This window comes from Dacryopinax primogenitus, assembly GCF_000292625.1.
Source record: "Dacryopinax primogenitus strain DJM-731 SS1 chromosome Unknown DACRYscaffold_13, whole genome shotgun sequence".
Taxonomy (NCBI): domain Eukaryota; kingdom Fungi; phylum Basidiomycota; class Dacrymycetes; order Dacrymycetales; family Dacrymycetaceae; genus Dacryopinax; species Dacryopinax primogenitus.
Genome location: NW_024467210.1, coordinates 14,819 through 36,503, shown reverse-complemented (window position 1 = coordinate 36,503; position 21,685 = coordinate 14,819). Strand labels below are relative to the sequence as shown.

At 48.3% G+C, this 21,685-nt stretch overlaps 7 protein-coding genes across 7 annotated transcripts; 3 read left to right on the top strand and 4 right to left on the bottom strand.

Moving 5' to 3' along the window:
- Positions 1-1,309: 1,309 nt before the first annotated feature.
- DACRYDRAFT_16760 (uncharacterized protein) lies at positions 1,310-4,941 on the top strand (the record flags this gene model as incomplete). Its single annotated transcript, XM_040771222.1, has 12 exons — positions 1,310-1,542; positions 2,198-2,465; positions 2,521-2,584; positions 2,633-2,730; positions 2,781-2,912; positions 3,174-3,191; positions 3,242-3,393; positions 3,533-3,555; positions 3,645-3,664; positions 3,750-4,033; positions 4,094-4,172; positions 4,576-4,941. 12 exons carry the CDS (start codon positions 1,310-1,312, stop codon positions 4,939-4,941), a joined length of 1,737 nt encoding a protein of 578 aa, XP_040627064.1.
- Positions 4,942-6,727: 1,786 nt separating this feature from the next.
- Positions 6,728-7,156, bottom strand: DACRYDRAFT_54359 (uncharacterized protein; the record flags this gene model as incomplete). Its single annotated transcript, XM_040775246.1, has 1 exon — positions 6,728-7,156. A coding segment is annotated over one exon (429 nt), but the record flags the coding sequence as incomplete, so codon positions are not given.
- A 2,596-nt stretch (positions 7,157-9,752) lies between these two features.
- DACRYDRAFT_37767 (uncharacterized protein) lies at positions 9,753-10,064 on the top strand (the record flags this gene model as incomplete). Its single annotated transcript, XM_040774436.1, has 2 exons — positions 9,753-9,836; positions 9,897-10,064. Coding segments are annotated over 2 exons (252 nt in total), but the record flags the coding sequence as incomplete, so codon positions are not given.
- A 667-nt stretch (positions 10,065-10,731) lies between these two features.
- On the top strand, positions 10,732-10,956 carry DACRYDRAFT_38677 (uncharacterized protein; the record flags this gene model as incomplete). The annotated part of the gene is made up of 1 exon (XM_040774446.1): positions 10,732-10,956. A coding segment is annotated over one exon (225 nt), but the record flags the coding sequence as incomplete, so codon positions are not given.
- A 3,378-nt stretch (positions 10,957-14,334) lies between these two features.
- Positions 14,335-17,285, bottom strand: DACRYDRAFT_89764 (alpha-1-2-mannosidase family protein; the record flags this gene model as incomplete). The annotated part of the gene is made up of 12 exons (XM_040776933.1): positions 14,335-14,621; positions 14,673-14,984; positions 15,037-15,061; positions 15,115-15,195; positions 15,244-15,424; positions 15,474-15,694; positions 15,745-16,238; positions 16,291-16,668; positions 16,722-16,870; positions 16,926-17,009; positions 17,064-17,118; positions 17,171-17,285. The coding sequence occupies 12 exons, from the start codon at positions 17,283-17,285 to the stop codon at positions 14,335-14,337; spliced, it is 2,382 nt and encodes a 793-aa protein (XP_040627060.1).
- A 654-nt stretch (positions 17,286-17,939) lies between these two features.
- Positions 17,940-19,509, bottom strand: DACRYDRAFT_23166 (uncharacterized protein). The gene is made up of 2 exons (XM_040773134.1): positions 18,796-19,509; positions 17,940-18,743 (listed from the first exon to the last, which is right to left on the bottom strand). Exons 1-2 carry the CDS (start codon positions 19,349-19,351, stop codon positions 18,046-18,048), a joined length of 1,254 nt encoding a protein of 417 aa, XP_040627059.1. The 5' UTR covers positions 19,352-19,509; the 3' UTR covers positions 17,940-18,045.
- Positions 19,510-20,732: 1,223 nt separating this feature from the next.
- On the bottom strand, positions 20,733-21,257 carry DACRYDRAFT_23165 (uncharacterized protein). The gene has a single exon (XM_040773133.1). The coding sequence runs from the start codon at positions 20,937-20,939 to the stop codon at positions 20,781-20,783; it is 159 nt and encodes a 52-aa protein (XP_040627058.1). The 5' UTR covers positions 20,940-21,257; the 3' UTR covers positions 20,733-20,780.
- Positions 21,258-21,685: the final 428 nt, after the last annotated feature.

Here is a 21,685-nt window from a genome sequence, read left to right as displayed (position 1 = left end):
CACAGGTACCTATACTGTAGATAGGTCTTAGTCATCAGGTCTACTCCACTTCCTTGTTGCCTGCTTAGACTCTTGGCACTCTTAGGTGAGCAGACTTAGTCAGCCTGTGTTGCCCTAACAACCTCCAAGAAACAAACTTTAAGTGCTCTTTCAACATGTGAAGCTGAATTCATGGCAGCAAACCTTGCCTCTCATCACATAGTTTGGCTTTGACAACTTCTATCTAATCAAACCAAGCCTAGCATTCTTTACTGCAATAATCAGGCTGATATTGCCCTCTCTCTGGATCAACAGTTTCATGCAAGGATAAAGGATTTTGATATCCAGAACCATTTCCTTTAAGACAAGGTTAACAAGACACTCATACTTCAGTATTTCTGAATAGCTGAGATGGTAGCAGAGATTCTGACAAAGACTCTTACAAGGCACAAGTTCATAGGCTTTGTTTCTGACCTTGGCTTAGTTCTGGCCTGAGGGGGAGTGGGGAGTGTTGGCATAGCATAGAGAGATGCAAACTGATACATGTACCTATAGGTACTGTACAGTACCTGCTTACATAAGCCAGGGACCAGACAACATAGTGCAAACTTTTCAGTCTGGACCAATGCATCTTGTTCACTGCCCCTTACCTGCCTACTATCAGGGGACATCCCTAAAATCAATTGCAGACAGCTGCAATCAACAACAATCAGAGCACAGTCACATGGCATGACACCCCAAATGACAGCCAATACTACAATCACCCAACTCCAAGAAGGACAGATCCCAGAACATGAGACATTGGTCATAGATCATGCAGGACCAACCAGACAAGAGACATAAGGTGCCTGCCCTAAACAAGCTGTATAGTCAGCCACAGACTTTGCTTCCTTTTACTACCATACCTAGACATATATAAAACCCTAGGTATAGCCCCTGTAGCTCTTTAGAGCTAATCTCTTAGGAACCCCACAGTCCAAGGTCATTAGGTTCTAAACACAAAGCTTTGATTGTTCCAAACATGCACATGACACACACACAATTGTGCCTGTCAGCTGCCAACCACCACTTACCCTATAAACCCTGTTGATCACTCCATTTGTGAACAAACATTGAGGTATTGATTGACATATGACTCACTACTCTCTGATTTGCTCATTGCCTGTTCAGTTATTTGATCATCAACAATTGTTGGATTGTGTTGCCCTCACACCTACACCATGTGTTGTGTCATATGTGAGTGACTAGCAAACTGCATATATCCAGCAATCAACTGAGGATCCTCAGGAGAATATGGGTGAAGGCTGGGGTGAGCTCAAGCTGCTCCCTGATGCAATTCTGCAAGGACAACATCACCAAAGTCGGATTTGCTCCCAGGGTCCAGGTCTTAACTCCACTTGATTTAGGGTTGCCCTCAGAGATGTGTCACCAGATCTCTGAGTGTATCCTTGGCACATCAGTGCACCCCAGGAGCTTCCGAGAGCTGAGGGAGCCAACAGTGATGCTTGTCCAATTTAAGGCAGTGCTGGAGAGGAGGGGTGGAGCTTTTAAAAGACCACAGAGGTATGTAGGTAGACAATAATACCATTTCTTATGTGTATCTCATGTGTAGGCATCCTGTGTGAGGCCCTCAGGCCTCATGTATGCAGCACAACTACTAAGTCCACATTAGGGCCATGCTGACACATCACCCCACATTGCAATCATCCATCCATAAGACCATCACTCTATATTGTACCACCACCATCCCACACACCATGCCTGTTCTCATTCCCTCACTCCCTCATACAAATCAGCTAAATTTCCATCTCACCACTGCAAGAAAAAAAGAAAAGAAAACCCAAAAACAGCCCCCAAGATGTCTCTCACTTGTCTTGCTTGTCTCTTCCAACATATATTGCTTGTCTCTTGCTCATCTCTTTCAATTCTTCATGTCCCCACACACTCCCCCCTCATCATTTGATTTGATGCCCCCATCAACTCAAGTTCCCCCTCCTTCCCCATTATCAGCACTTCCCATATATCCCAACAAGATGCCCCCATCAAGCAGACTGCACAGCTTTAGCCTCCGACCTGTAGAACATTCCCTGGTCAAGCAAAGGGAACTCACTGCACAAGCTCAGCAAGCTGAACAAGCTGAGCAGGAGGCTGCACAAAATGCTTGACAAGATGCTTTTGTCCCCCAGAGCTATGATTGGGATACTGCAATCCCAACAAGCCAGCAGGGTGAACAAAAGTATCTTCTAGAGGATGAACTCGATCCCTCTGAACCAGAAGACCAGCCTGCAAGAACAATCAAGGCACAAAAACTCCCAAAACAAACATATGGCAAACACACATGCAAATGTTCTACACTAGACAAGCCAGTTGATCCCCCAGAAAGCAAAGGGCACAAGGTGGATGAGGAAGTTGATGAGCTGATGGAAGATGACTCTAATGAGATCAGAGTGTATAGCCAGGCCTTGGACACTCTGGAAGGAGACAAGGTATGCTTATTAGTTCCATTTAAGGCACTGCAGACATGCTCACCTCTATGCCCAGATCCTGACTCAAGACATTATCAACAACTTCTCCCAGTCCTCAACTGCAAGCAAGCCCTATGATGGTGAAAACATGCAGCTTGCCATGGCAATTCAGCGTTGAATCCATGCAGAGTCAAAGCTGCTAGACCTCACAGGCACAGCTCCAGATCCAGCTGCAGCAGACTATGAGACATATGTTGATTGGGCTCAGAATCTGAATAGGCTTCAGGTGAGCCTGCAAACATTCATAAGGCTCAGGATTGCTCACCTCATCATCAGGACTTCTTTGCCCACTGGGCAGATTCCCATCTTCTGTTTGAGCAGCAGCAATATGAAATCTTGCTGCATTTTGCTGAGAACCAAGGGGAGAGGTGGAGGCAGGCAAATCCTCATTTGAAGAGGAAGCAGCAAGTAAGGAAGAAGAAGAAGGATGATGAAGATCCATTCAAAAAGCATGAGAAGGCCAAATGCCACCAGATTTGAAAGGGCTTGATTGATGATGCAATGATTGCATCTTGGGCATGCAACATCATGGACCACTCCAAGATGTCTCCTGCAGATTGAATCCTCTCCTGCTCTGCAGCCCAAGACCTCATCGATGCCATTGAAGAACTCCCAGCAATACCCTCCTTGTACAATATCAACCTTGCTGAGGCTGATATTGCTATTAAGGCATGTGTGGAGGTTCTGGTCAGTACCTCACCCCTGCCTTATATCAATGATAGACTCACATATTACAGAATGCATACTTCATAGCACTCTTGGCTGGTGAGTCGAAGGACTGGGTGCAGATGTGTGGTCCATTACTGTCAAATATCCTCAACATATATGTGTGGAAGCACACATACAACATCCAAGCAAAGATTGAGTACCTTGAACAAGTTAATGGCAAGTAAAGTAACCTCAATATCATAAGTTACATCAAAGATCTGATGGGATGACATACTTAATATGCCACAATGGTGGTCCATTGACCACTACTCCACACACACCATTGTTGATCTCATTGACATCACCTGCCCATGGCCCAGGATCCCTGATGCACCTGTCCACAGTGTGTCCACATGGATGACAACCATGAGGGATCACATCATAAGTCCTGGCTGTGATATTCCTCAGTGTTGTGCTTACTCAATCTGGCAGCATACCAATATGGAACATCAGTGAGTGTACAATTCCCCCCCAACCAGTTTCTTTGCTTGTGCTCTTCTTGCTCTGATGAAACACTGTGCTTGTTGGCATCTCGAGCTGCCACTCAAGCACTGGGCCTTCAGCTTTGAAGGTTTGCCTGATGCCCTCTTGACAGTCCTCAAGAATGATGTCCAGCACATTTCTCAGGAAGAGCCTGACTTCAGTGATGAAGCTCTTGCAGATCCTTTATGCAGCAACCAAAAGTGGCCTGCAGATGAAACCTTTAACAATATATTGGTCCACACCCATCATGAGCATACTGTCAATGACATTCAAATGAGAGCTTTGCTGTGCAAACACAAGTCTCATCATGCAGCACCCAGCCTGACTCCAACATTATTGTGAGCTCCAGAACAAGGCAATGATCAGATCTTTTCTGAGGCTCAAATTCCTGATTACAGCACTGCTCATGATCTGGGTGTGATTGAGATCCACCCTGAGCTTGATAGCAAAATACAGATGCTGGATGATGTCATGGTGGTAAGTTCCAAGTCAATTTAAGGCACTGTCAGTTAACTGACTGACCTTCCTTGTGGATCTGCTTTGGTGCAGAAATGTGTTACCACTGTCACCATGATGTCCTCCATGAGTATCCAAAGGGAGACTCCAGAGGCACTTTCCAAGAGATAGATTGCAGGTGCATTTGCTTTCATGGGCATTGCTGCCAGCCTTGCATTGACAGTGGGAAGCAATGTCTCTTTTGCAAGAGGGATACCATCAAAGTGAGCTCTTCCACCCTGCCTTAAATCAAGCTGCAACTGACCATCAATACAGTCAGTCTCAAGGATTGGGATGAGGTCAAACCTAAGTGTGGTACCATTCTTGACTATGATCATATGCGCTGGTTGTTAGCTTTTGCTTGGTTTGGGGATGGAGATGACAGGCCCCTGAGGATTGGGACAAGGTTGATGATTGCCTCAACATGAACATGTGGTTGCTCAAACAAGGTGCTGCCAGCAACCTCCAAGCTCTGGAAGAGCATTCAACAAGAGCCAAAAAAGCAGCCAATACTCACCAGTCCAAGGGCAAGGAAGTTGTTAAGCAGTGTCACAAGCAGCACACTGCTGACAACTTACATGATGACACAAACATGGATGGCAGCTCTAATTCAGGGAAGTCTGGTTCTACTGATTCGGAAGGACCAGGGGATAGGGTGGATACAGATATGGACCATGAGGATGATGATGACAACAAGGACAATGAGGAAATGAGGGACTTCATTGATGCAGATGATGCCAAGGTGGTTTAATGACAGGGTGATGGGCAAGTACAGGTGGGAAGGATGGAGAGGGGATGGAGGGGGTTTTGCTGTCTTCATTGCCTTCAGTAGGTACAGATGGACATATCAAACACATGCAATGAAAAATGTTTTTGACCCTCCACAACTATTGACCCCAGCTGGTCACAGCTTTCAATCAAACTTGGTATTGTCATTCATGCCAGGACACTCATTTCAACAATATGTATGTATAGAAAAAGTTCAGATCAAAGTGCAGATTCACCCAGAAAGAGTCAATTGTCTCAAGGACTTCACTGGGGACAAGGGGGGCACTCCATATTTCATTCAAAATGATGGGAAAGAGGTGGCAAGACCTCACAATGCTGCTAAGGCAAACAATCTTGTCTTTGCAGGAGTCTCTGGTCAAGATCTTTTTGACAGAATAAAGATGCCCAGTGTTCTTGGTCATGACTGGGTCTTGGAACCAGTCAATATAAGCAAGTTGTTGGGGTGGTAATCCTGGATGTGCCCCAACAGTGAAGATAACATGCAGGATTGCCACAGAGTGGCCCCAAAGCAGATGGCTCAAATCTCTAGTTGGTATGATGACCATGTCAAATCAAGTGTTGTCTTGCTGTCCTCAGACCATTGCAATTTCTCAGGCTGGTTGACAGTGTACAGTGAGCTTGAGGTGTTTGTTCTGTCCAGGTATGGTTGGAACAAAGATCTGCACACAATCATGACAGGAAAATTGGTCTCCTTCCCCTGGGACCCAATGACATTTTGGATAGTTCATTGAGAGATAGGCTTGCAACCAGGCCAGGAAATTTTGGGCACAAAAGAGCTTGCACAGTGCAGACAATGGAAGGTTGGGATATTTCAGTCTCACTGCCAAAGCATGGGAGATGCTGAGTGGAGAGTTTGATTTAGGGCAGCATTCACAGAGACTCCCTTGTACCAGGCTGGCAAGGAAAGGGAGTCTTCCAGTCCTGCCACCCTCCACCACTGCCTTAAATTGAGCAGTTTCTGGGGCATGAGATGTTTCTGCCAAGAGAGACCAAGGTAGAAATTGATAGAAGTGGTCAATTGTCATATCACAGCAAAGCCATTGGGCCATAAAGTGTATGTAATTGCAATGGTTGCCTGCACAATAGGCATCCTTGGCCAGAGAGATATGCAGATGCTTGGGGAGCTCCATGCTGAAGTTATCTAATGTCCCTCTAGCCTTGATTGAAGACACATGGCAATTTGGCTTGTGCATCTTCAGGGAATTGAAAAAAAAAAAACTCCACAAAAACTTCTTTGTGGGAATGAAATTCTTCCCAGGATGCTTGAAGCTTGGCCAGGGTTGAAGTTGAATGCTGAGGGAGCTGAGATAGGTATATCATGTCAATGACAGCATGTGCCAGATGCTGAAGGGAATGGGGAGCAAGGCCACCAATTGCCATGCAGAATGTTTTCTCCATACTCTTGTACTCCATGCCAGTGACCTTATCACGGTACATAATACCTTGGGGAAAGTGGATGTGATGATCATGTGGTGGCATGCTCCAGTAGCAGTAGTACAGCTGACCATAACCAACCACCTCAGCTAACCACTCTTGCAGGTGATCACCAAATAATCCTTTATGCAGCTCATGCAAGATATCAGGTGTTATGCTGGTGAAGATGTTGCAGTGGGGAAGCTGCTTCCAAAAGGGCTGAGTGATTGGCACAATTCCTGCCAGACCACACCCATCATAGTACTCTCAGGCCAAATCGGAAGTTTCTTGCAGGGTCAAGTATACATTCATTTGTTGGGGGCACCTACAAGAGGTTAATCCCTCTCCTTCCAATTGACAAGACACTGGGGGCACCAGTTCTGTCTGCAGCCAATGACAAGACACTGCTCTGGATGGTCTGCAACATAAGAGACCATGATAGGGTAAAGATGGCAAAGCTGCTTATTGGGGCAGACCATCATAATTCCTTCAGCCCCAAGAGTATGAAGCTCTTGGAGCAACTGAGCCATGCAATGGTGAAACAGATCATGAAGTTGAATAGTACAGTCAGTGGTGTGCTCAATTTCCCTGAGTTTGGCTGTGGGGAGATATCCAAGAAGAACCATGGCACAGTTGCTGATCTTTTGCCAGTAATCCTTGTGAATGTTGGCAATAGACATGTAGACAGGCCATGTGGTAGAATTTGACCAAAAATTCACAAGCTGGGTCTTGTCTGATGAGAGGATGATGCCAATCACAGTGGCCCCAGGCAGGAGTGCTTCCTTGGTATCCAAGTTAGAAGAGCCTTTGAATATGAAGGGAACACATTACCTGTAGTTCCCACATGTGATTGCCTGTGGAAAACTCAGAGTATAGTTGAATGTCATTGGAGTATGTCTTGCAGGGAGCAAAATTGATTTGGCCATCCAGTAACAGGTTTCCCAACAAATCCTGGAGACAATTGACAAGGCTTCAGCACCACAGCTCTACATGTATGCTCTGGGGAGATTCTTGTTTCCCATCCAAAACAATGTTGATAGGAATGTCTTGAAAATTAGGCACCTGTGGTAGGTGCTGATTGACAAGCACACATAGCTCTTTGTGTGATTGAAATGTCACCACTGGTTGGTTCTGGAGCTGTGCCCAAAAACAAATATGAGCATGGACCATGTTATAAGGGAGAAACATACCAAGGGAGTCTCCAGGAAGGTGTCAATCTTTGATATTGGCAAGTGACTCTGCAAGAGCTGCCAAGCCAAATCCCACTCCTCTGCACACCAAAATGGGCCCCAAACCATCCCATAAGTGGCAAGCTGCTGGTCCTGTATCACTTCAAAAGGCAGCCAGGAGTCTCCATAGGTCATAGCAACCTCACCCAGGAAGTAAACTTCAATCAAGCATGATCTGGCAGTGTCAAGAGGCAGAGCAGGGGGGGCAAAGTCATCAACAGTTTCCTCCATAGTGTTGTCCACAAATGCATTGTCTAAGTCAAGCAGAAGATCAGAGAGTAGCAAAAAGTCATCCTGGCCATTGTGAACAAGATCTGGCTCAGGTTCATCATCATGAATGCCATACAGTGTGTCATGTGCATGTGCATTAGCTTCATGTCAGGCTTCCATCATAGCTGCCTGCAAGCAAAGTGGAGAAAGAGCTTGATGGATTTGGAGACCATGTCAAGTCTGAAGGATGCATTTACAATAGCTGCAAGCCCAGGTCATGGCATAGAGCAAGACATAGTTAGCATTATTTGGGCAGGCCCAGAAAGAAAATATTGCCTGCAAGCCAACATAGTGGAAACAGGCTGGTTCCTTGCTCAGAGCCAGTGTATGCCCCAATCAGAGCACATATTTCAGGGCCCAAGAGTGTGGTAACCATTTCAGATAGGGCAACCATGTGCAACCCTCTGCATGTTATGTTGTTTATTGATCTGCCCCAAAACTGCAAATATGAGCCAGGGGAAACTCCAGCCCACCCCCCAATTGCCTCCAACTTGACTTTGTACAGCACCCTTATGCCTCAAACAGCTGTCCCCCTGGGAGATGTTACAAACAATCCTGATACATACCATCACCAAACCAAGTTAACTGAGTGAGCACAAGCTGCCCATATGTGTATGTCTATCAATCTATCAGTTCAAGATGCTCATTTGTCACCAGGAGAGGAAGCACAGGCTGCTGCAGATTGTCAGGAGAAATGGCAGAAGGTGAAATCAAGACCAAAGAAGATAGCAGTGCCTATTAAGAAACCTCAAGCTGGCAGGAAGAATGCTCCATGCAAGCAGCAACCTGTTATTGATGCAGAGAGTGAACCAGAGGTGGGCAATGAGCAGGAAGAAGAGGAGGGTGATGGTGAGGATGGTGCTGACTTGCAGGAGAATTGTGCGAGGAGGAAGGGTATGCTGACTGAATCTGGTTTATCTGATACTTACTAGCAGGTATCAGAACATATTGGGCATGGAGATGAAGAAACCAAGCCTGAAATCAATGATCACTGGGACTCCAATCAAGATGAGGAAACAGTGTGGATGCCCACAGCTAATGTTGGGTGCTTTCTTTTGCCATGTTACAACTATTCTAAATGAACACAGATAAGGTCCAGCTGACCATTGGAGGCTGAACACTTCTTCACTCCATCCATGGCTTTGAAAAACAAACAGCAGAGGAATCTTGGAGCTTCAAGCAGCCTGAGTCCCAGTCTGCTCATGCTTGTCCCATATCTGACCATTCTTATGCTGGCATTTATGTAGATGAGTTGCATGGAAGAACAACCCCTATGGTGATGGCCACAGCACCAGCAACAGCAAATTCCCATGTGAAGACACTGCAAGCCATTGTGATTGGGCAGATGAACACTATGCCTACCATTACCCAGCCAAGTATCCTGAAGTATGTATGTTCTGCTTGATTTAAGGCATCATGTGACTGTGCAACAAGAGATGATGTGAGCTGCCCTCTGCCAAAGAAGCTCTCCTAGATGGCTCAGCATGACCTGTGAAGATGTGCAAACCACACAGCAGTGAGTATTTGGAGTCTGCCTATAGGTTATGAGCCCTGCTCAACAAGATCACTCTAAGCTTTTCCTTTAACTTCTTCAGACTGTGGACATCCTGCTGGATGACCCATCTGTGTTATTGATTATTCCCATTGGAGAAGACTCTATTGGAGAAGATGTCAGCACACTGGGAAAACTACATCCAAGCCACCTTCATGGCATCCACCCCCCACTCTCTATTTCAGCAATCACTGAGGCTCAAATTATAACTGATCACCTTTGATATCATTCAGCAACACTTCAAACAGCCCAGCAATGTCACATATACTCCCCTCAAGCATTTGAGATGCACCATCATCCACCCTTTGCTTTGATATGCTCAATGCAGACAACTGGTACCCATGGAAGAGATGCATGCAAGCACTACTGAGTGAGCACAATCTCCTCAGCCATGTTGATGGCAGCATACCAAGACCAGAACCAGCAGGGACAGATGGGGCAATGGCAGAGGAGATAGAGAGGATGAGAGAGTGGGATGAGATAGACATGAGGGCACAGAACCAGATTGAGCTGTGTGTGGGAGATACAGAGATGGTGTACCTCATTGGGGCACTGACAGTGGGACAAATGTGGTCCCAGCTGATCATGGTCAAGGAGTTGAGGGGTGAGCTGGGGGTTATGGTGATTCAATGTCAATTGTATTGTATGCAAGCTGTGGATGGATTCAACATGGTTACACACATCACTGAGATGCAACAACTACAAGAACAACTCCACTTGCAAGGTGAGATCATCCCAGATAAGCTATTCACCAACCTCCTCACTACATCTCTCCCCAAAACATGGGACACCTTCACCCAATCACTTCTTGGTGCATGTACTGGCCGGATGCCAATGACATCCCATGAGCTTGTCTCACTACTCTTGGAAGAGGTGAATTGTCACAAGGAACAAGAATTCACAGGCAACCTTACCCTGGGCATGAGAAGAACTGTGGCACATGAGCACACACAAGCAACATTATCTGTGATAACTGCAAGAAGCCAGGCCACATCAAGGCAGATTGCTGGAGTAAAGGTGGTGGAAAGGAAGGACAAGGACCATGTTCAAGGGGGAGGAATAAGAAATTGGAGCAGACAAATCAGGCTGAGGAGGTCAATGGTGACCTACTTGAAGCAGCCTATCATGTCACAGCACCTGGTCACTTCATTGGTCAGGATTGGCTACTCAACTCTGGCACAACCTCTCACTTCATGATGTCTTCCTCAACTACCAACCCCTCACTATGCATGAGATCAAGGGTATAGGCAACAATGCCATACAAGCCAGAGGACAAGGATCAGTCAAGTTAGACTTTTATGTCAACAGGAAGATGATCACACATACCCTCAAGGACATACTCCATGCACCTAATGCTATGAATTCTCTGCTATCAGCTGGACATTTTGATGATGCTGGTAGCAAGATCAGCTTCTCAGCAGCCAAGTGTGAGCTCAGGAATGTGAAAGGCATTCTAGTTGGCACTGGACAGAAGACAAATTGTCTCTACCTGCTGAATGCCAAAGCAGAGCTAGTATAGTCATCAGGAGAGCAAGCCCATCAAGCAGCAGAGCATTGACTCAGCTGGTATGAGGCACACTTATGACATGGTCACCTTGCAATATCAGGACTTGTGAAGCTACACTCTGATGGACTTGTCACTGGACTGAACATCAATCCTGCAACAAGCAAGGACTTTCAGTGCTCAGCCTGCATCACAGCAAAACAATCAGCTCAGCCCTACCCAAAGGAAGCAGCAACCAGAAGCACAGTACCTGGCAAACTCACATTCAGTGATGTATGAGGACTAGCTCAGACACCAGCTCTAGGAGGAGCACACTACTATATCTCATTCATGGATGATGCAACTCAACACTGCTCCATTCTCTTCATGAAAGAGAAGAGTAAGGCCATCAAGCACATCCAAATGTATCTCACCTGGATCAAGCACAAGCAAGGGAAGAAGCCCAAGACACTGCACTGTGACAATGGTAGAGAGTACATCAACAAGTCCATTAAGGATTGGCTTGCTAGTCAAGGCATAGAACTCCAAACAACAGCACCCTACTCATCATCCCAGAACAGCATTGCAGAAAGGTTCAACCAAACTCTTATTGAGCTTGCACATGCCATGCTCATTGCACAGAAACTTCCTGTGGCTCTATGGGTACACACAGTCCAGTATGCAGCATATGTCAGGAATAGAAGTCTGACAAAGGCCCTGGATGGCAAAACACCTGATGAAGCCTGGATTGGCAAAAAGGCAGACATGTCACACCTCTGAGAATTTGGCAGTGAAGTCTGGATCCTCCAACAGGGGGAGAACCATTTGAAACTTGCACCCAAATCTCTCCTCTTCACCTTCATTGGATTTGAAGATGGACCAAAGGCAATCAAGTACTATGATAAGAGGACTCAGCAAGTGAAGACCTCTCACAATTATATCTTTTTGGATAGCAAGCAAGCAAGACCTTCAGTTGAGATGACAGAGAATAGCACTGCTATGCAAAAATTGCTGCTCAAGGGGGAGACAGGGGGAGCTGCTGGAAATGGAATGCCAGATACACCAAAGCAACCTGTTGAGGCAATTATACTGCCCAGCACAGATGTCAGCATTGAGCCCAAGCTGCAATCTCCACTCACTCCAGTCCCATCACAAGAGATCACTCCAGAACCAGTACCAGAGCCACCAAGTCAACCAGTCAGATCAACATGACAACCAGTAGACTACCATGCCCTTGCCAGCTATCAACCTTGACAGGAGCAGAGCAACCAGGCAGTAGACAACTCTGTCACTGCAGACTACTGCTTCCTGATGACAACAGATGATGTGCCAAGCACTATAGAAGAGGCAAAGGAGACTGCAGAGTGGCCAGAGTGGAAGAAGGCTATTGAGGAGGAGATCCACCAACTCAAAACAAAAGGCACCTAGGTCATGGCTGAGCTACCACCAGACCAGAAGGCCATAGGATGCCAATGGGTGTTTGCTCACAAGTATGATGAGAATGGCAAAGTTGTCAAGCATAAGGGATGATTGGTTGCACAAGGATTCTCACAGAAGCCTGGCATTGACTTCACCCAAACCTATGCACCAGTAGTTCAACTCAACTCACTCTGAACCATCATTGCACTAGCCACACAACAGAAGATGCAGCTGGGACAGATGGATGTTACCAGTGCATCCCTCAAAGGAGACCTGGAGGAGGAGATTTATATGTGTCAAGCCCCTGGCTTTGATGATGGCTCTGACAAGGTCTACCTACTCAAGAAAGGCTTATATGGCCTGAAGCAAGCTGGATGCTTATGGAACAAGAAGCTCCATGACTTGCTCACCCAACTTGGCTTCCAATGCTCAGATGTGGAGCCATGTGTCTATATCAGGAGGATTGGAGACAGACTGGCAATATTTACAGTCTGGGTCGATGACTTCCTTATTGCAACAATGGATACCCATGAGATGACCAAGGTCAAAAATGCTCTCAAGTCTCAGTTCAATGTCAAAGATCTTGGCACTCTACAATACCTTGTTGGGATCAAGATATCCCACAACCCCAATGGGAGTACAGCTTCATCCCAAAGCAGCTATATTGATAATATCCTGAAGCACTTTCAGATGGAGAATGCCAATCCAGTCTCAACACCACTGGATCTGAATGTCAAGCTCAAGAAGAATACTGGTGCAGCAGTTGATCAACAACAATATGCTACAGCAATTGGTTCTCTCATGTATGCAGCTATTGGCACTCAACCAGACATTGCCTATGCATGTCAGACACTGAGTCAGTACACAGCAAATCCTTTGGCTATGCACTGGACAGCAGTCAAGCATGTGTTATGGTACCTGTCTGGAACATGCAACTACTCTCTTGTATATGGTGGACCTGGTGAATACACTACAATGTTCACTACCTTTTCTGATGCAGATTGGGCATCTGATTGAGACAATCAAAAGTCTTTATCTGGCAACTTGTTTCTTCTTGCTGGAGGTGCTATCTCTTGGACCTCCAAGAAACAAACTTTAACCACTCTTTCAACATGCAAAGCTGAATTCATGGCAACCAACCTTGCCTCTCATCACATAGTTTGGCTTTGACAACTTCTATCTAATCTTGGTTTCAGGCAAACCAAGCCCAGCATTCTTTACTGTGATCATCAAGCTGCTATTGCTCTCTCTCTGGATCAACAGTTTCATGCAAGGACAAAGCATTTTGACATCCAGAACCATTTCCTTTGAGACAAGGTTGAGGACAAGACACTCATACTTGAGTATTGCCCAATGGCTGAGATGGTAGCAGATGTTCTGACAAAGGTTCTTACAAGGCACAAGTTCATAGGTTTTGTTTCTGACCTTGGCTTAGTTCTGGCCTGAGGGGGAGTGTTGGCATATAGTAGAGAGGTGCATGTATTGACATGCACCTACAGGTACTGTACAGTACCTGCTTACATAAGCTAGGGACCAGATGGATAGTGCAAACTTTTCAGTCTGGACTAATGCATCTTGTTTACTGCCATTACCTGCCTATACTATAGGATCTGCAGGAGCTTGAAGATGCACACATACAGCTCCAGAGAGCAAGGTACAGCTTTGGGACCCTTAAGCAGATGCTCACGGAGCTCCGCAAGGCTCTGGAAATGGGGGGATGTCTCATTTGACTCCCTGGCTCTGTCAGGGTCTTGAGCACTCCAGAGCACCTGCAAAAGTTTGTGATGAATGTCTCTTGGTGCTTGCAGATTATTTAGGTATATGGATGAGGTAGCATCAGCCTCAGGAGACTGGTTGATGCTGCAATAGCACATCTGCTGAAGTGCCAAGTCCAGGTGACACATTGTTCATTCATTCATGAGTGGGGACATACAACAACACAGTCGATACATCCAGATGAAGAAACCCAAAATGAAATAACAAATAACTTCAAAATCCGCCAGTAGTGATGCTCGGTGGCAAATCACCAGGCTGCGTGCCCCATGAGCTCGGTCTGCTTCCCAACGTAAGCTCTAGGGTGCCGCCCTTGCTGAATATCTCGTGATTGATCCAATTCTTCGTGTACGTCCTACCATTCAGCTTGGCACTCTGCACGTACTTGTTAGTCGTTGCCCCATCCCAGTTGTTCGCAGTGATGGTTGCTTTTGTACCCGTCACGGGATTCGTGAAAGTAACCGACCGGAACAGCGGCGTGGAGAGCAGATACGTATTCTGACCTGCCATGATCGTATAAGAATGCGATACTTTGAGGATGAGTGGATCCTCACCAGCGACAGGGAAGAAACCCAAACTAGCCCAGACAGCATAGGCACCCATTGCGCCGCTGTCATCGTTACCCGGTATTCCTGCTGTCTCAGTGCTAAAGTACGTATTGAGCGTCGAGAGCACCCTATCGACAGTCTTGTCCGGCCTTCCGCCGTAGTTGTAGAGGAAAGTAGGCATAAAGCCCGGTTCGTCCCCGACGTCGGAATAGCCATTTTTGAAAAGGGTGTCCAGTCGATTCAAGAATGTTGACGTGCCACCCATATAGTTTTGGATGACGTCCTGCATGTTGTGGGGGAAATAGAAGGAGTATTGCCCTATAGCAGAATGCTGAGAGGATCCAGTGAAGTGGCATGGTATTCAACTTACAAGATGATGCTTCGTAGAACTCGCCCTAAAGTCAAGAGGACTCAGCGAGACAGTTGAGTGACTTAGAATATGGCCCACCCCTTGAGGATTCAGGTAGCAACTGGTGTGGCCCAACACGGGAGAGCACATGCGAGGATCGACGTACATAAATTCACCGGACTATTCAGCTATGTTAGCTGGATTTCTCTGTGAGCGCGCGTGGCTCACTGAATATCGGGGTTGAATGAATCCGGTAAATCCAGCACTCTGAACGGTTGGGTCCCAGAGGTTGAGGGCGTCCATCGATTTGTTCAGATAGTATTTGTACCCTTGATAGTCCCCGACTCCCTTGGCAATCAAAGCGATACTGAAGTCGTTGTAAGAGTATTCCAACAATCGAGAAGCGCTCCTGTGTCAAAAGTTGGTCTGGTAGCGGAATCTCACAGACAGGCACAAACCTCCCAACTGTATTCACGGTGCTCACAGCGTCGGAGGTATCGCCTACAGGAATATAGCCTAGTTGAGCTCTGCTCTTGATTCCTCCTCGGCCTTGCACTCCCCACAGAGTCGGTTCAACAGTCGCATCTCTGACTACAGCCGCGTATCCATCCATCCAGTTGATACCCGCTGAGATTCCTTTCACGAATGAATCCGAAAGGAGACTGTCCGCATTGCTCCCCTGTTGTTGTCTTCAGTTATCAAAGAGATAATGAAAGGTTTGGCACTCACGCCCTGTGTGTAGCCCATATCAGTTGACATACGACAGTCGGGAAGCCAGCCGGTGTGTCGATAGACATCGATGAGTGCCCTAATGACTTCGGCCTGGGCTTGCGGTTGGACAATTGTCCACAATGGATGCACGACACGGAAAGAGTCCCAAATACAGTAGTATGAATCATAGTATGGCTCCGTCGAATCGGGCCATAGAGGGTTATCTCCGGTCACGTTCATGGGTGATATGAAGGATCGGTATAACGAAGACCAAAATAGCGTCTGTGTGTTCGAGGAAACTCCAGTAGCATCGACTTGCACGTTGGTGAGAAGCTCGTTCCAAACTGCCCTCGCGTTCATTTGGGTTTCATCGAAGCCCTGGGAAGTGATCAGAGGTATCTCCGACTCGGCATATGTGCAAGCTTTTCCGGATGACATCCACGAGACACCAATGCGAGCGACGAATGAAGAAGTCCCATTCGGCATTTGCAAAAGCGCGCCCAGCTGGTCACCTGCCGAACGATGAGGAACTGATTTGGGCGGTCGCTGTCAATGTAACCTTACCTGGAGAGCCCTCACTTGGGAGAGAAGTTGCACCAATGTTGATTGCACCATTATCATATATGGCATAATTTGCCACGCCCACCACATCCAGGCAGAAGTATACATCGTAGGTGCCGATACCGAAGCTCGGATTCCATTCACCTCCTCCAGTCAAGCGAGTGATGGTCTGTCCTTGCCGCTGGGCTGTCAGCGTCTGAATGTTGAGGTTGCCGTTCCCCTGAAATGAGTGGGACAGGTCGTTGGTCAGGTCGAAGAGCAGCACCGGTGATTGAGCGGACCAGTTAGTTGTGAAACGATGGATGGCTGCATGATTGGTAGTCGTGACCTCCGCCGTGTAGCCGTTCTGCAAGCCGATTGAGAAATAACCTGGGCACCCAGCTAGGAGATCCGATATCAGCGAGGACACGATCAAAAGGACAGAGTAGTCTCACATGGCGAGCCGCTGACTGGTGAAACCATCCTGGACGTCTCCTGTGTGACGCAGGTGTCGAGACCTCCGCTACAGAATGTGGGGAAAGCTTTGAACTGCCCCATACTGGCTCCTCCGCCGGTGCCATCATCATGCAAAGGGGAAATGCCGCTAGGTAGATCGCGTAAGCACCAGATAAGGAGAATGCCGGGGAAGACAAGCGTACACGATCGGTGATCCATCGGAGACGTATCCACCTTGATTATCGCTTGAGTGGGAGTCGGCAACCGCCTTGACCGGCGCAAAGGGTCTGCAACTGAAGTTCAGCAGGCTTCCCCGCATACGACGTACAGCAACGACGTACAGGGTTGAGCCAGCAAATACATGTCCACCATTGCTGGTCCCGATGAAGGGATCAACTAGCGGTATATCGGTTGAGAGAACAGTCGTGCAGGGCTTCAACACACATACCGAATCTGGCGGGGTCGGCTTCCGCCCTGATCACCAGGGCACTTGCCTGGTGAAGCAAGAACAAGACCGACACCACAACAGCCCGAGTTTTCGGATTGGAAGAGAAAATAGTCATCAAATGCGAAGGTTAACGGTGTTGATTTCGAAACTGGCCGGCAGGGGAGTGGTGTTCATATATGTGGGACCGTGCCTGGCGAACGTGGGCGGCTGACTGGTGCAGCTCGAGGACCGATGAGCTATGTCACATCGTATATGTTGATGTTGGAATGTCTTTATGGGCCAAGACCATAAGAGAAGCAATGCAGCGAAGCTAAACATGTGCGGCATTTCTGAGATGTATGTTGAAATCCAAAGCTCTATTGAGCAAGAGCATTCACTTTCCGGCTGAGAGTCCAGTACACCTCGGCCGGTTCATGGACTGGATGCGGCAGATGACCAACCTGGTGATTCAAAAGCTTTGCCCTCGTAGCCAGTCGCATCAAGAGAATGTTTCCCGCAAATCCAGTACAGAACATACAGAACAAGGGTGTGGTCGCTAGGATTATAGCGAAGCTGTTGCATGTGCATGAGAAGAGCAGCGCAACGCGCCGTCGTCTGGGGATGCGATGTCTTGGTTCATCAACACGCCCAGCGCGACTTCTGCTTTTGCAGCACACGGCAATCCTTTCACAGTTGCAGAAATAACATGTATAACCTTCCTTCTCAAATACAACACGTTTATATTCCACGAATTAGGTCGACCTGCCGACCACAAGAGAGAACCGTATATATCGATGTGGACATATGGGGCACCCGAAACGAAACGAAAAGTCCATATGAGGAGGAAGGTTACTCTGGAAGGTGCCAGCGAGTCTGGCTGCCCGCAATAGAATGCCTCAGCGCTGATGGGAAGCAAGACCCACACATTCGGCCGGTACGACACCCTTCTCAAACATGCCACCTGTAGCAGGTGGCCCGACGCGCTCCACCATCGCCCACCCGTCTTCGTACACTTCTATGACGCGCACGGTCTCTCCGATCGTAAGAGGAAGCTCGTCAGGAAGTTGGGGACTGTACGTCGTCAAAACGGTCTTGAACATTCCTTTGGCAGGTGACAGGGAGGGTGGAGGCGGGGCAATCCCGTACCCTGCTGCCTGGGGTAGAGCGGGAAGTTGGGAGGCACCGCTGTTACCGCCACTGAAACGAAGTTGCTGAGGTGGTGAAGTGCTCGGTGAGAATGTCGGGTATGGCCCGATCATCATCTGGGAAGGAGGTTGAACCGGTCTGCGCATCTGCATCGGCCGGATCATGTCCTGCTGGCCCATTTGGCCCATGTTCGGTGGTGTCAGAGGACGGGTTTGCTGCCTTCCCCGTGCGACGGGGGCAGGAGCGACGGGAGCGACAACGTTCGCGTTGAGACGTCTGATAACCTCCTCCTCTACCTTCTCAGCTGAGCCGATATCATTCGGCGCGTTGTAGGAGGCGAGGTTCTCTTCCCATTGGATGCGCTCACGCCTGCGACGGGAGAGGCATAGTTTCCGCAAGAAGAAAAGGAGGATGAAGGCGCCGACCGCGGCGGCAGCGACGATAATGCCTTTGGAGTATTCGTTAACAACTTATCATTGCTCTTCCATTGTGAAACGTACCAATTACGGCAGTATGACTTAACCCGCTCGTTGAGGTTGCGCCATTGGCTGTGGCGTTGTCCAAGGCAGAAGGTGAGGCAGAGGAAGCAGACGAAGAAGTGGTAGGGATTGCGAGAATGAGAGAGGAGGTGGAGGGGGTATTCAGGCTGCGAGCTGGCGGAGAAGTGAGAGACGTGGTGGTCGAGGTGGTGGTGCTGGTACTAGACGTGGTGGTGCTGGACGATGTTGTGGTTGATCTCGTCGTTGTTGTGGATTTTGAGGTAGTGGTCGCGTGGGTGGTTGTGCTAGTCGACCGAGCACTCGTTGTTGCACCCGCACGAGCCGACGTGGAAGTCGCGCCGTTACCCAACCCCAAGATGGTCCCCAGTTCAGACGTCAAGAATCCACCTAATCCACTGCCGTTATCGTTCCCTCCCACTCCGGGTACCGCACCTCCCACATTGGCGACCGCGCCTTGCACTGCAGCAGACGTCTTTGGCCCATCAAGAGCCGCACTAAGAGAAGAAAGCGCCTGGTTCGGGTCCAGCCCTGCTACTGCTGCTGGCGCAGGAGCCATGACTGGTTAAGTTGTTGAATTTTGTCGTCCTTCCTGACTCGATTGACAGGTTGTTTACTATGTTTTTGATACAGCTGGTAAAGAGTGAAGTGGGCGAGACCCAGTCTCGTCTGTGAGAAAGCAGCCGTTGAAGATCAAGGTACGAGAGAAAGAAAGAGGGGGGGTATACTGGCTGGGTGGGATGGGAACTGGTTGTCCGAATTGATATGTTGCACGAGGTGGCAACGGGGGGGACGTCGCACTCGACCGACGCGTTGCGGTGACGACGACGGAAGCCTCAGCGCATGGATGCCGCCCTCCCCGTCTTGGTGAGCGCCAACAGAATAGAGTGCATTGCCTTCTCATTGGCTGACAACGCCGTCGTCTTCAAAGTTGCGCCTTCATGATGCGAGCAGGTCGTCCTGATGGGCCACCTCAGTTGGGGCGACGTCGACGACCGTTCATTGCCCGTGTCATGTCAACTGCTCCCTCTCAGCGCATTTGCTGCGCCTCTTTCCTTCTCATTGTCACATTGATAATCTACCATTATTAATATTACCGTCACGGTGAGCGTTTCATTGATTCGTTCCTTCTATATGAGCAAATATACTCAATACCCCCACTTGAAGTCTGCAGCTTCCGGATGTGCATACCTATCGACCGCTTCTCATCGTTTCCGCGGTGCTCTCATGCTGTGTACATTGTCGCGGTTCTGCCCCCACAGAATGGTGGGTTTGAGATCTTAGCAGCTCTGTCCAGCTGTGCTCGATACGTCGTCCGCTGGAATGCGGCTATCGTCAACATCGCCCCCCCCTGTCAGTGACCACTGCAACAGTCCCTGAGGACGCTATGCTCAGCGGGCGCACGAAATGCAACACCTGACTTTGGAATCGGATGGCCGTCTGACGGTTGGGCACTTTGCACCTGAAAAGACATGGGAGAACCGGTCTGTTCAACCAGGTTCGGGGGGTGACGGCTCTGAACGGATTGTCGCACTAATCAGAAGCGGTTCTTAGCGCAACCGGTGGTTTCTCTGCTTGCTCTTCGCTTCCTAATTGACATTGAGAAACAATCGAAAGTACGCTCACAACATCCCATGCTACTTGTCATTATTGCATAATTATGAGCAGATGCGGTGTTCAATGTCGATTACGAAAGAAGAGCGCCAATGATGACTGGCTGCTTTTTCGTGGCACACGAGGACGTCAGTGTTAATCGCGGACACCTGGACAGTCCAAATCTGGATGTGGCTCAGTCGGAAGTGGGGAACCATCATGATGTAGGCCGATTGCTAACATCATTTCAACACACTCATCTTCTCTCATGGAACATGATCTTCTTTGGCGTGGAGGTGGGCGCCTACGTAAGAACAATGTTGCCAAATAATGGTTGATTGGTTTCTAGATAAACAAACCCAAAGGCGACTCTAAACTAACGTTGTTCACTGTCATCATCTGACGCTGATGACTGAGGGGTGTTCATCACGTGGAAAGAACACGGAGTTGATAGGGTTCAACCTAACCGCCTCATCTTGCCAACCCACGCGCGCTTTGCAGTTGAAGGGTGGCTTGTAAAAGGCGCTTGGGATGAGGGGCTCTGTACCCCACATTATGAAGGAGACCATACTCTTGCGGACACCCCGGAAGTGACACCGAACGAATCACGATCCGACCCCTGAAATCGTGGACAACCCGCTTCTTACGGAAGCCTCGAAACGCCGACCGACCACGGGACTCGCGGGTTAGTCTAACTCCGGGTGGGGGCGTTCGAAAGTACCGTAGAAGAAAACAATTCTAGTGGCAGGCTGTGACGGGAATCGACGGGATTGTCGGCCATCGCAAGATGATGAAGAAATAGTCGAGGGGTATCGGTCGATTGTTTGATCGCTCCAACTCCCAGTGGGTGGCCATGTGGATGATGAACAAGAGGAATGGAAGACGGATAGGGGGAAGGATGATAGCGGGAACTGAGAAGGACGGTGGTGGGCTAGGCGTCGGTGACAGGCATAGACTTCGATTAACGATAATAACGTGCATGCCTCCGCCCGGAAGCGAACAAGTCAGGGCGGGTGGTTGATGACCGCACTGGATTCTTTTTTTCTGCTCCTTAACACTGTGACTACTAACAGGAACCTATCTGGCTTATTGTCGTGCCGAAGCTACCGTGGAACCCCGGTGGACGCCCTCTAATCATTGGAATGATTACACTGAACCCTGCCTGGCTCTACCCATGGACCACCTGACGTCAACTGACAATCATCAGTAGCCCACCACTTGGGCTAGCGGCGAAGAGAAGCAATTCTCAGCCATGGAATTACTCCTCTGCTTCTCAATCTGGGCACAATACCCGTCCGTT

Excerpts from the sequence above, each read along its gene's own strand:
- DACRYDRAFT_23166 (XM_040773134.1), bottom strand. The coding sequence starts at position 19,351 with ATGGCTCCTGCGCCAGCAGCAGTAGCAGGGCTGGACCCGAACCAGGCG. Across the intron at positions 18,744-18,795 it reads AAGTCATACTGCCGTAATTG|GCATTATCGTCGCTGCCGCC; the intron begins GTACGTTTCACA and ends AATACTCCAAAG.
- DACRYDRAFT_23165 (XM_040773133.1), bottom strand. The coding sequence starts at position 20,939 with ATGTGGGGTACAGAGCCCCTCATCCCAAGCGCCTTTTACAAGCCACCC.